Source organism: Chenopodium album, chromosome 7, assembly GCF_948465745.1.
Source record: "Chenopodium album chromosome 7, dcCheAlbu1.1, whole genome shotgun sequence".
NCBI classification, from domain to species: domain Eukaryota; kingdom Viridiplantae; phylum Streptophyta; class Magnoliopsida; order Caryophyllales; family Amaranthaceae; genus Chenopodium; species Chenopodium album.
In genome coordinates, this window is record NC_137840.1 from 76,717,980 (window position 1) to 76,732,642 (window position 14,663).

General features: G+C 31.5%; 1 protein-coding gene across 1 annotated transcript; it reads right to left on the bottom strand.

Annotated features, from left to right (window-relative positions):
• Nucleotides 1-11,448: 11,448 nt before the first annotated feature.
• LOC145638649 (NAC domain-containing protein 43-like) lies at nt 11,449-14,190 on the bottom strand. Its single transcript, XM_081689638.1, has 3 exons — nt 13,735-14,190; nt 13,276-13,553; nt 11,449-12,451 (listed from the first exon to the last, which is right to left on the bottom strand). Exons 1-3 carry the CDS (start codon nt 13,916-13,918, stop codon nt 11,714-11,716), a joined length of 1,200 nt encoding a protein of 399 aa, XP_081545764.1. The 5' UTR covers nt 13,919-14,190; the 3' UTR covers nt 11,449-11,713.
• Nucleotides 14,191-14,663: the final 473 nt, after the last annotated feature.

The following is a 14,663-nucleotide window of genomic DNA, read 5'->3' on the forward strand; positions in this document are numbered from 1 at the left end:
GCGTCATTTACTTGCAACTACTATAATAATAACAATAATAATCATAACACAAAGTTTTTATTTCATAAATTATTAAAATCTAGATTCTAGAGTAGTCAGCAACAATAATACAGAAAAAGTACTACAGATCTCTTTCTTTAATTAATTAAGTTAAGTTTCTTATTCTGGGGAAAAGGATAATGAGAATAAATAAAGGCAGGCATTGAAGGTAGCGACTTATAGAGAGCAAGCTCACTGATAACTGATAAAATCGAGAATTTTGAAAGCTTTGAGAGTGAAATGAGAGAGAGAGAATAATAACAGATCATAAGAGAAGAGAGAAGGGTAAACTGGGTAAAAAAAAACTATAAACAGGGAAGAGATGACATGCACAGGAATCAAGACAGTTGCACTAGTGGGTATCCTTTTTTAATCAGCTTCCAGCTTTACCTATGAAGATGCTAATCTAGCTCTAAAGATTACTCATATATATAAACACGATTACATATAATAACTAATAAGTACTTAAGTATTAATTTCTTCTAAACAAAAAAGTACTTAAGTATTAAGCATTAATACACTAATCGATGCGTGAAGTAATTAGATACTCCAAAAGTAATACGGAGAGCTATATTAAGAAATACTGCGTATACGGGTTACAGACTTACAGTATACCAAAACCCAATAAGAAGAATTGATGAGGAGTGGGAAAAAAGCTAAAAAGTGTCTCTCCAATTCTGGTGACTCCTCTCATGGAATCACGTGTAGTGGATCAGGGGGGGAAGTAAGGCAAAATTACACCCACAAAACACTTAAATTTAGAGTCACAAAAACCACACATGGCTACATGAATAATAAGAGAGGCCCTAGGCTTAGGGGTGCGGGGTCATTCAAGAGCGTTGCATGTTGGCAAGCTGTCCCAAGTTTTGTAAGACTTATTTCATGACAAATAACACTCCAAGTACTCCTGTACTTATAAACTTGGCAGCAGCTGTATCACTGTTGGCATTTTCTCCACTTAAAAACAGAAACACTAAAAAATGAAGCAGCTATTTAATTACTCTAACTAATTGTAAGTTACAAAATATAAAAATGTTAATGGGTGGCTTTCAATAGCAGAGCAAGAATGACTGGTCAAAAGTATTTAAGATTCTCCAGGTTGGGTTCTGGGTTGCAGGGTAATAATGCAGTGAAATCATTCTGAGCTCATGCTATATGCCAAGTTTAATAATATATCACCTTCACCTCACTCTCTCTCCCAATCTTATGTTTTACATCAATGTTAATGCAACTATGAAGGCACTAGTTTTTTAACCGGAAAATACGGGCTCCATTTTCCCTTCTTTACTTTCCCCAAAATTTTACTCTTTCAGTAACTTATTAATGTTAACATTGCCCTATAAAGATTGCTTAGCTCAAAGTTATTTAAGTTAACATTCTACTTTAAGCTACCTTTTCTCCCTAACCTTTCCGTCATCCTTACCAACATTAATATCGACAAGTGCGACAACTACTCCGTAGAAATGAAGATGTATCAATTAAAAATACAAAGTATACATGTGGAGATACTTGTTTTAGATTATCTTTTACAGTAAAACTTTTGTTAAGTAGCATCTAATATGATCTTATCTGTATGAATCAGTCATTAATGTTATACAAAATTCATAATTGGGAACAACTGTCCTAAGTTTCCATTAATATAAGAACTACCTACATCTTGTCCTCAAATACCTCTTGGTTGCTCCCCTTATCATTAAGGTAATATATCCTATCCATCAATTATGAATAATACAAATTCATGATTTGATGCCACTAACAAATGTAGTAAGTTATTAATACAAATCTGCAGTGGTGGGTCGGGTGCAATGAATTAAGAGGGCCAGCCAGTAAAATCTTTGGGTCTAAGATATGCATGAAGTACTAGTCCTTGTAGAGTAAAACTCCTCTTCAAAGGTTGAAAAGAAAATACAGTTCATTTAAGTTTGTCCAAATCATAACTCATAAGTGTTCTGTCTCTTCATGTCATGGGTACGGACAATTAGACACTTCAATTTTGATTAAAATAAATAAATAAAATAGCACTAATATACCTCGGTACCTCCTTGGCTTCCTTGCCCGTAACGAGTAACTTTGGACACTCATGAGTCACGGCCGTATTCTTGCATCTTCAGGTAAGAGTGAATCTAGCACTCATATGAGTCATATCTAAGTTCTAGCATCATTATAGTGTACGATTTGTCACAAGTCCTATATGAAATACTCCGTATTATATAGTTTCTACGGAATACTCTCTCAATTGCTAAAAAAATATGCCCTTAATTTCATTTTGGATTGTTTTTAAAAGATTGTCTCAATTCCTTTTATTGATAACAGTTATAACACGATCTCTACTGTCTTTATCACATAACTAACACACTAAAGAACAAAATCACAAACTAACTCAATAGAACTCCTATTAGAGTCACATTACGGGAATGGAGAACACTTCCAGAGATGGAGATAGTAGATATTAAGGAGCACCTAACGTATGCTGCAATGGTACTTTTTAAGGGCTTAAAACTTTGCCAATCTATTGAAGCTTTCTTTGTTTCCTCTTTTACAATAATAATACGAGGCTAACATATCCAAGCCTCCAAGCTTTCCCTACTAAAATCTGAGCACATGCAATCTTGTACATCAAACTTTTTAGTGAATATCAGCTTTTCCTATCTTTTTTGCTAAGCCAAGATCAATCACTGCAACATCCAACCACCAATCCACCATACGCAGCAAGATCAATTTCAATCATTTACAATTACATGATTATATTTCTAGTCTTGAACCACAATCTTGAATTTCATGAATGTAAAAATTCTTTACTCTTGCAAATAACACTTTAGTCACACAGACAAAGACTTAAGAACACATAATAGATGGAGATGCTTATTTCTAAGAGAAAAAACTTACAGTACTCTTAGGTTTCAGAATAAAGTTGCCGCCTCTGCCTCTTCCGGTGCCAGCCAAAGCTCTGAATTATGTCAAGCTATAGCGCACATAATTTTCCAATTATTCAAATGTGCTTTACTGCTTTATAGAAAAAGAACTTTCACGGACCAAGTTTAAAGGTTCTCTGGGCCAGTGTTCCATGTCTGAATATAGGGTTTTTCCTGATCAGGAACTTAGATAAGAGATGCACATCTTTTAAAATTCAAGAAATGGAACAATACAAGGACTGGTTCTGAGAAACTGTGCAGCAAGCACATACTCATATATCCTGTTTAGTGTAGAGTTGGGGAGGGCCTTCTGTATACTTCATTGTAAAAATTGATTTCCCAGAGATAAGAGCTGTCATACATACAAGATCCATAAGGTGGGAAGAACTTGCCTAATTAGGATCTGCAAGATGTAAATTGAGTGTATTAACAAGATAGAAAACAGTTAGCTCAGAGCAGAGTTGCAAGATGGAAAACAAAATTGAATTTAACCTTGAGGAATGAGGCAATCATAATCTTAAGATAAAAAGAGATTGGAGAGTAGCTTCACGATGCTGAACAAAAGTGATCCAGCTGCATTGTAGAACACATTAGAAACTTCGATTCATAAATTGTCCAAAAAATTCAAGATATTAACTTGGTAAGACACTAATATCAACAAAACCAAAAAAAAAAAAAAAAAAATACTACAGCAGAATCTGAGGATATTTTTCATAAATTATATGAGAACATACATAACCCAGCAGGTGCTAGCATAATAACGCAATGTCAACACTTTTCATTGTGGTTTGGTCACATACACTGCTCTTGTACAACAATCAGTCAATCACAAGCTTGGTTCTCCCCCAACACAAAAAGATGATAAAATAAATTTTAATGTAAAATATATCTTGTCTAGATATCATAGGTTGTTGTAGTCAATATTAAAGACAGAAACAAAATTAAGTCAGAATCAATATAAAGTCAACATTGCTGTAAACAATTAAATACCCTCATGGCCTCATGCATGGGTAGATGCATAAGGCCTCTAAATGAACATAAAAAGTTGCCTCGTAATTTTCCAACAATAATGTATTCTAGAGGACCACATTACAATAACACATCCCTAATTCCCACCTGGATTGTAACATAACATGAAACAAAGCTCAAAATTTCTCTTCCCAGACTCAATGCAAAAGCAACAAAACAAAGTTCAACATCAGCGAGTACAGCTGAATCAACCAAATCATACCTCTACTGACCGACCTCTTAATTGTCCCTTATATACCAACAGAAAATACTGATTTTTGAAGTCTCACCTAGCTACATCCATTACATAATACATTTAGATTGCTTCACTCGACTACTTTAAAATGCAACGACTTTCATACAGATAACCACATTTTACAATAGAACTCTTAGCTCATTCTAAAGACAACTCTGTGCTCCTGAATCTCAATGTTGATCGTGTTCTAAGCAGAGGTGGTCATTTTCTTAGTACTCCTTCTCTGTGTACAAAGCAGAGCTAATTTATGTATCCAAAAATCAAGTGTAAGGACATGATCACAATATCAATGCATCATATATAATATCTATTCTCTCAAGTGTATATGAGTTCATAGATTACTCAATCCATTTCTCACATAATGTGCACAACCCTTTCCATATTTAACCTAAACATCACGTATGATCACATCTTATAATAATCCGGGTGCACACACCTTTATTAGAGATTAGTGATAGTGGAATCCATCTCATCACTTTCAAATTTAGTCTATTAGTAGTGAGTTATCTACCAAGTGACTTGATGTAGCTATGTCACTTATAGCAAACATCGCTAAAATGCACATCATTGAACCCAACATTAAGCATATTCTCTCATAATGCCTCATCTTAATACCTCCTACGTCGTTCCTCGGACAACCGATGATTTTCTATAAGACTAGTTGGTAACTCACAGCCTAAATTCTTACAGGAAATACAAGTACGATTAACATGTTAGTCACCAAACAACTAGTCTAATAAACTGCCAAATTAAAACCTACAAAAAAAGTTGAAAAGGGCCACACAAAAATAAAAAAATTGGCTACTTCGTAATATCCAGCTAAAAATTAGGGTTTGATTTAGCAGGTTATGACAAATTTCTCAATTGAAATTGATTACTCCTTGCAAGTGATTTTGCACATTTTAGCCAAACCCTATACGATTTAAATTGCAAATTGAGGCGGGAAAAACATCTCAATAATGCATTACTAAAAAATTAGTTTTTGAGGAACAATCATGCAATCAAGAAAAACACAAGATAATTAAGCATAATTTGTGATCAATATTAAACCTAAAGTAATATTTTCACTATAAAAATTACCAAAAAATGAAATTAAAGAAGACAATTGAAAGGTTGAAGTTATAAAAAATGCCAGGGTATGAAGAATTCACCCAGAATAAGCTGTGAGTTGAGCGAAGAAAATTAGGGGTAGTAGCAAAAACGGCGTCGCTTTTGGTCGTTTGCTCTCGAAGTCGAATTTGAAGTTGAAGTTGAAAGTTGAAGTTGAAGGGTTTGATTTAGCAGATTATGACAAATGCAAAAATGGCTCGCGAGTTAATGTTGGACTCAAAAGTCAAAATGGCCCTTAATTTACGATTGTGTAGTTCGCTAAAAGTCTTCAGCCCTAATATTAGGCCCAACTTTTTAAAAAAAAAAATGGTGTAAGAGAATCGCATGGCCCGTAGCATAGACGAAATTTGACTTAAGGTTTTGAATATCACCCATCAAGTTTTAACCAATTAATCTAGTTGACCATTTACATAATTACATTAGTACAGAATTTCAACTATTTATGGAGCACAGCTTTAAAATTTCTACTGATAAAGAAATGATGTATCTAACAAGATCTGCATAATTATTTTGTTATGAAGCACTCCCTTTGTCCCATAATAATTGATACAGTTAAACTTTACATACATGTCGATGCACAATTTTGACTTAAATTTTATATAATTAAACATTAATAATAATTATTTATATATACATTAATACCAATTTAACAACATATATGTTAAAATACATTTTTATTATATCAATATAAAAATATAGTCAAAATTAAACATAAATAGTAAATAAAAAAATTCAACATGTCAGTTATTTTAAAACGGAGAGACATTAATTTAGGCGAATAATTTAAAAGTTAAAATAATGCAATTAAAAAAAATGAAGGAAGTTTATTGTAAGGAAAAATTAAGTTTTCTCAACCCATCTGGAGTCTTATAGTTAGACTAAAACTTTGTTTGTCCCCATTTTTTGCACCATTGTTAATAATCAACAAGAGATAGTATAGTCATGTAGGGTCTTATTAGGTTCGTCTCATTACTGTTTATTGTATTAACTTTAAATTTTTTTATAACTTTTATCCTAATAGAAATGAAGTTATATATATTTTTGAAAGTATTTTGGAAATGGTTAAAGGTCAAATGGAGTAAAAAATAAAATGCCTTTTTTCAGGTAATAATTGTAACTACGGTGTAAATGTAAAATATGAAGCCCAACGTGATATAACATATTTGGGAACTAAAACACAAGCTGTATATTTGTATTTTGTACCTAGCGCCTAGTGGAACCGAGAAAGAGAGGATATCACATTTTTCTAATTTCAGACAAAGAAGAAGAATTGTAATTGCTGTTATTGTGCATGCACTTTTACTTCGTTTTCTAGTATTATAGACGTCTCTACAAAATAAGTGCTACTTTCGATTTGACTATAACTAAGCATAATGACTTTTATGCAATAAGTTTCAGAATTGATAAGAGATTCTCACATAGAAGCTTTATCCAATCAGGGTGAAATCTTTTGACCTTTTAAATAAGTTCAGGTCTTATAAGGTGTAACTAGGTAAAAATATAAGGTGATGAAAATCAAGATTATATTTTTTTTTTTTTTTGACAAACAAAAAACAAGATTAATTAGGTTTAATAAGTTTGGTTCAGATAACTTCAATGAATAGAACGCACCCTTAGCTTCATCGCTTAATAAATTTATACTTTCTACTCTAATATGATTGATAGTCTAACAATTGACGGCAAAAGTCAAACATGACCCATATTTGTCATATATGAGATTCATGACCAAATGTGCAATATGAGTTTTTTTTTTTTTTTTTGAGAAAATGTGCAAAGAGTTTTTAATTTGAAAAAATGGTAAATAACCACCTCTCAAATAACCTAAAATTGATTTTACCACCTCTTTTTTGTTGTTTTTTTTTTTTTTTTTTTTTTTTTTTTTTTTTTTTTTTTTTATTTATTTAAAATTATCACTCCTTAAAGTAAAAAATTTAGAAATTGTCACCTCTCTACTAAAAGTTATCAATTTTCGTGTCAATGCTTGGTCTTTTATGATTTGGGGGTCACTTTTTTTTTTTTTTTTTGGGTTGGTTGAGGTCAAGACACCCAAAAAAAAGTACCGAAAATCGAGGTAATTTTCAACAAGCAAAACGAGGCATTTTTAATACTTTTTTTTTTCAAATCTGACCTTATATTGAACCTAAAAGACCTAATTGATCCTCAAAACCTTAATAGACCAAGTTTTGGAAATAAAATCAATGTTTTTATTTAGAAAAAAATAAATAAATAAATTTAAAGAGACAGTGATTTCTAAATTTTTTACTATATGCCTGTTCTGATTTACTGAACTGATTGGAGCTGAATTGAAATGAACTGAATTGTTTATGAGGTAAGGAAATTAGGAACTGAACTGAATTGTTTATGAGGTAAGGAAATTAGGAACTGAACTGAACTGAATTGTTTATGAGGTAAGGAAATTAGGAACTGAACTGAACTGAATTGTTTATGAGGTAAGGAAATTAGCAACTGAACTGAACTAATTGAAGTTGAACTGACTGATTGGAGCTGAACTGAAATTAAGCTGAAAAGAGCATACCCTAAGAGATGTTTATTTAAAAATTTAAAAAAAAAAAAAAGGTGGTAAAATCAATTTTAGGTATTTGGAGAGGTGGTTATTAACTATTTTTTCTATTACTCCATAAATTTTACTAGAGGATATCGAAAAAAATCATTAATGGTAGTAATATCTTGACTCTTGAGGTCATATTTTGTGAGCGGGTCATCTCAGATCAAAAGAGAAAGAATTGTCTCAGCACAACTTCTATAAACAGTATAAAGGTAGTAAGATACCCAAAGAAAGACACGATGAAAGCAACCCTTGAAGAAAAAGAGGTTTAAACAACGATAAAATTTAGTAAAAGAGCAACAACTCACTGGATATGTCTAACCTTTTAATCACATCATACGCACGGAAATAAAGAGATATGGTTCTTAATTATTTTGCAGAAATTTCTTGTCAAATTAGTGCATGATAAGCTTTTGTTTATGACATCAATTGATTGTTGCTCTTGCGTAGCCAGTTTTCAATGGGGTCATATTTAACCTAAAAGCCATGTTGATACCTAAAAAACGGAAATTGATTTTGGTATATTCTTAATTGATTTTGGCAAACCCTCATGTCAGAACTGAGAAGAGCATAAAAAATTTTGCTCTCATATATGGTGTACCAAAATCAACTTACGGTATGCCAAAATCATTTTCCCTGAAAAACTTATATTGTATTTAAATAGTACAAAAGTCAAAGTATAAGTACTCCGTAGTACAATTTTTGTGAAACAGATACCACACATCACATACACTAGAGAGTAGTAGAGAAAGGATTAGAAGGAATAATAGTACGTATGTGGGTCTGCAGAGGACTAGAGGGAATAATCGACATGAATAAAATAGTACGTGGGTCAAAAAATAAAAGGAGAAAAACAAAGCAAAGAGAAGGTCTTTGGCAACAACCACTTGAGGTTTAGGGAGCATGATGGCCTTTCAAATCTGTGGACTCCCTTCAAACAACGACTTGCTAGCCAACTTTGTTACTTCCTTTCAGTTTGTACCGGAAATGCTTGTCGGCTTTCCCCCCATCCCATTTTGTCATTTTCATTTAGTTCCTGTAACTTATTATAGTATTCCATGAATTTTATACTATAATAATCTATTAATTCGTGAAATCTTTATCAATTTAATTCCATTACGTTATTAATATCATGTCGTTTTGCATGAATTTTATACTATAATAATCCTTAATTCATGAAATCTTAATCAATTTAATTCCATTACGTTATACATAAAACTCATGTCGTTTTGCCGCTTGGTGCCATGTTTTATTATGTCAACCAAACAAGCCCTTAGTTATAAAAATTACTTCAATTCAGTACCTTACCAATTTTACTATGTCCGTTTCTAATTATAAGTGGCTCATCAATAATAATGGTAGCATAAATAAAAATCAATTTGAAATGGACAGTAACTTTTTTACATGATAAGAAATATCTTGTACAAATGTATGATGAGTCACTTAGGGCATGTTCTAATTTACTGAACTGAGCTGAATTGAACTGAATTGTTTATGAGAAAAAGAAATTAGGAAATGAACTGAACTTATTGGAGCTGAACTGAACTGAACTGTTTATGAGAGAAAGAAATTAGGAACTGAACTGAACTGAACTTATTGGAGCTTGAACTGAACTGAAATTAAGCTGAAGAGAACAGGCATGTACTCCGTATTATTTACGTTACTTTGTATTATACTTTCTCGGTCTTTTTAATATTGTAATATTTGCCGTTTTAAAAAACCAAATATTGTACCACATTTTAAGAAAATCAATATCTATGTTGACACCACAAATACTTAATATACCTTTACTTAACAACACTTGACTTTTTAGTATATGTACAATCACAAGGCCACTTTGCATTTATATATCTCTCTCTCATTCTTCTTTCCACTATCAAAACATTTGTGTTCAACCCCTATAGTACGATAATAAAAGAAAGGATAATGTACGTAGTATTTCTTTTTAAGGAATCGACCCGAAAATTTTAAAATATTAAGCAAATGTCCCTTCATCAATTTACTGTTTCATTCATTGGAAGTACGATTTTACATCTTATGACTATAGTGTGAACTCTCAAAAATGCAATATAGAAATCTGTTTTTCTCTCCACACCCTCATTGACTAAGTTATCTTAATTAAGACAGTGAAATATTTGATCCCTTTTGTTTTATTTGCTTCTTTTGAAAAATTGACCCATCATTAATTGGGGTCGTATGTGATTTGCTAATACATAGTACATATCATAATATCAAACTATAATTAATAATTCGATCTGCCGAAAAGAAAATAAGATTAAATCATTATACGAGTGTTAGTTATTGTCAAATATCAAATAATATACAAGTATATTCTTATTGCATATACGACGATTATTTATAAGGATTAAGACGTACTAATGACAACAAAAGGTCAATAAAGACGAGATAATATACTCTTAATAAGAAATACGTGCATGTAAATGCTGCAAAGAGACAAAATAGAGATGAGGTAAAGATGATGAGTGCGTGATTGAGTGGTGTTGATTCTTGATTGTAATTTTTAATACTAATAATGTGATAATCAGATGTTATGGTAATTCTTTAAATGGAGTAGTAAAGTTTCACAAGTCACAACTTACGAGTACTTGAAATGTCATATTGCCTTATCCACCCACAAAATAATTAAACGAAATATCATCTTCAAACAATTATTAAATTCGGAATTTTAGAATTGCAACTTATTATAAAAATATCCAAAATTACATACGGTCATATGGAATTTAGCTTACAATAATAGATAGACTATGTTAGACAAGACCTAGCTACTTTAATCCTATAATTAATTTATATATATAATCCCGTTTTGAGCAACCTAGTAAAAGGCCATACTATAAGAGTATAATATAGAATTTTAACGGTAATTACTTTTAATAAGGGCATGCTTTAATCAAACAACATTTTTAATTAAATAGACGCAAACAAGAATATTATTTACACCTCACTTGCAAGCTAGCTAGGTTAGCTACTTGAAGGTTTTTATGATGATAGTACGTACTCTTTTTTTCATTGCACTTTCACAGTGATTTTGACTAGCTTAGCTTTTGAACGTTATGAGTTTGCTCTTCAAAAACATATAAAGCTTTCTTTTCACTAATTACTGTCCTCTTTAGGAAATTGCGTATAGCTTTATATATCCCCCGTCCTCTCTCTCTCTCCTTCCCATATAAGTTTTATTTTGCATTTTCACTAAATTTCTAGCTATTCAAAGTAGCGTCTTATTCAATTCATTTGATTGTCAGTTGGACTTATCAATCTGATCCTACTTAACAAATTTATCTGAACATATCTAAATAAAATTACCGGTTCGATATCAAAGTCATAATGATAAGATATGTCCTCTATACATAGTCAATGATAATCGCCACGTCAGAATTACATGTATGGATGTATAAAAGTTTATAGAAACAAAAAAAAGTTTCATGCATGCTAGCTTAGCCAATTAAGATAGGAACATCAATATAATTAGAATAATAATGGAAGACAACATAATTAGAAACCCAAAAAGATAAATTGATTTATATATATATTTTCACAGGTATATATAATAATATGAAATGAAACACTATAAACAAGAATCATATATGATCGATGACCATCCATTTTAATAATCTCACTAGAAATGTTATGCAAGCCGTACGTCACTGCACTTTATTATTGGTATATATGCAAAATTACTGTAAAATTAAACCACATAATAATTACCCTTATGATAACCCTTTCTGACTTTAACAACTAACGCCATGATATTTAATAATACTAGTTAATCATTCCTAGGACAGCTCCAAGCATGTTTTTTTTCTGTTATATACCACTGTCCGACACGTGGCATAATGGGTCAAACCCCAAAGATGATGATGATGTTGTTGTTGTTCTTGTTGTTGCGAAATTCCATAGATGATCTATCTCGTTGCTGCCGCCATAGTTTTCCAGTGTTGCATGGTATATCTTATTATGGTGATCTCCTGATGATGATGTTGATGATGATGATCTCAACGGTGGTAATTGATCCAGCTCATGTTCATGATCATTTGACAAGGGTGAGTATATGGTTTGACCATTCAAGTGTGTTGCAACAAGTTTGTCTAGGGTGGCCCAGTCACTTAGTCCGGTGTAGATGGGATCGGTCTCCGGTTTGGTCATCGAAACGAGGTCGTTTTCGGGTAGGGTTTGGTAGTATAGGGTTGTTGTGGTGGTGGTGCTATTATTGTTTGGGCTCTCAAGGCTTGGGAGTTTCATGAACCTTTCAAGTTGATTTTGGGATGAGGATGATTTTGTAATATTATTATTGTTCATCTTTTGAGATTTGCCCCCCATGTATTGAAATATTTGCTCTAAGGCCCCTTGATCATCGCGATCGTGTTGATCATGATCACTTGGTGAATCAAGCATGCTTATTGATGAGTGTGATTCTAATGCCATGGAAGATGATGATGTCTTGATTGGACTGTCTAGGTCTTTCAGGTGGTTTTTCTTCTTGAACACTCTACAAACCACCCACCCTTCTTCTTGTATAAAATCTCCACTTCTCAGACTTGTAACCTTCATACCAAAAACAAAAACAAAAAAATATGTATTATTAATCATTAATTATTATATTTATTGCTTAAAAAAATAGAATATTCACATACAAGTCATTAATATAATAGCACATTCAAATTTTCAATTCAAAAATTATTATGTTGTAAATATTTCTTTACAAAAAAGGTGGTGACAAGAAATATCTATTTGTTGCTCCCATTTAATTTGGATCTTTTATCAAAACTTGTCCAATTCACAAATAGCTAGACACACACTTTTTAATCTTTTCATTCATAAAAAGAACGTAGCTATAAAGAGGAATAAAACTAAATACATAGTGCGTAGAAATATAATAATTTTTTTTTTATAAGATCATTAAATAAAAGATTATTTAAATAAAAAATATAATAACTCGAAATGATCCAAATCAATTGAATAGAAATAAATAAATATTCAAAAAAAGTACAGAAGAAGAAGGAGAATAAGTAAATAATCAATGATTATAAGAGAAATTAGGTTGTGGTTCATTCTCTAACCATACTATTATAGTCACATAAACATCAATAAACAGCGCCTTTGGATACTTTATTCCGTTTTGACTTAGAAAAATAAAACCTATACTTCATAGATGACTACATAGCTAGCTCAATATATAGCTACCTAAATAAACACTTTCCTTTGTTAAATTTTTTTTTTAAAAAAATTGTGATTTATGTAAAAAAAAATGTATAGAGGATAAGATATTGCACTCAAATTCTATATTGAGCATAAACTATGAAATAGGCTTATGTAAACAAAAACAGAAATTATACTAAAAAGAGTAATACAAGTATATATAATCTTACATGGGTGTCATTGTTATTGTTGGTGCTTTCATCAAGTCTATATTCATGCATAATCCAATCAGATTTCTGACCATGAGGAGCTCTTCCTTTGTAGAAAACAAGCGTCTTCCTCATCCCAATCCTTCTAGAGTTGCTGTATATCACCTTATCACGGCCAGTAGCCTTCCAAAACCCCGCCGCTGTGGCCCGGTTAGTCCTTGTCCCTGTAGGGTACTTCTTGTCTTTGTGACTAAAGAAGTACCAATCATTCTGTGGTGTAGTTCCTATCTTGCATTTTTCTAAAAGAAACAAAGAACATAATTATTTCACATCTTTTTCCGATATGGACTATACAACAAAGGCTTATATCAGCGGACCAACAATATTCGTACTAATTTAATTAAATAACATATGCGCATGCGTACAAAAATTCATACGTGCTTAATTATTAGAGAATGAAGGCGAAATTTAATTACATACCTTGAATATCCCAAGGTTCAAGCTTGTTGAGATCAACTTCAAGAATGACATCCAAGTCAATCTTCTCACTAGCAACCTTCTTCCTTAGATAATATTGCAAGAGTTCTTCTTCAGTCGGATGAAATCGAAAACCCGGAGGTACCCTTGATTCTCCATTTACAGATATGTTCATTTTCGTTCGCATTACCTAGCAAGAATACTTATTATTGCTAGAATAGTGGCCCAGCTAAAAAAAAAAGTACATAAAAGAATTTTTATTATTTTCTAAAAAAAAAAAAACAAAGGATTCTATCATAAGAAACTAATAAAAATTGAAGATTAAGATTTGTTTTGATGATTAAGATTGCAGCACTAATTAATGTTTATGGGATGATTATAGAGAGAAGAAGAGAGAAAATAAAGGGAGACAAAAAAATAGGAAAGGAGGTTGAAGGGTTGATAGAATGATTAATGTCAACCTTTGTGGTACCCGAACTGGGGCATAGAAAGGTCTATTATTTATATGTGAAAAGGTAGCTAGGGCATTATATAATATAAAGTCCAAAATGTACTACAGTTACTAGCTAACCACTTTACTATTTACTTAGTTCCATATGTTGCAAATGTATTCACAATATATTTAATTATATGATATAATTATGATATATGGACAAAAAATTTGATATCCTAGGTTATTACTATAGAAAAACAGTACAAGTATATATGTTGTATAATGTATAAAATAAAAGCTGATCTAAGTTAGTAATTTGTCTATTATAATGAATCCAAAATTTAAGATTATGTATACATATTATTATCAAAATAGATATATTAATTATTCAAGAGGGAAGTAATGCTAGCACAGTATGGTAGCATGAGACATAGAATATAATGTCACTTTATAAACTATGAATCAATTATGAAAGTCATCTTTTATCTAATAAAATATC

What these genes read in the sequence shown, in the direction of transcription:
- LOC145638649 (XM_081689638.1), bottom strand. Translation starts at nt 13,918, where the DNA reads ATGCGAACGAAAATGAACATATCTGTAAATGGAGAATCAAGGGTACCT. An exon ending in TGAACCTTGGGATATTCAAG is followed by an intron (nt 13,554 to 13,734) that starts GTATGTAATTAA and finishes TGTTTCTTTTAG; the next exon opens with AAAAATGCAAGATAGGAACT. An exon ending in ACAATAACAATGACACCCAT is followed by an intron (nt 12,452 to 13,275) that starts GTAAGATTATAT and finishes TTTGGTATGAAG; the next exon opens with GTTACAAGTCTGAGAAGTGG.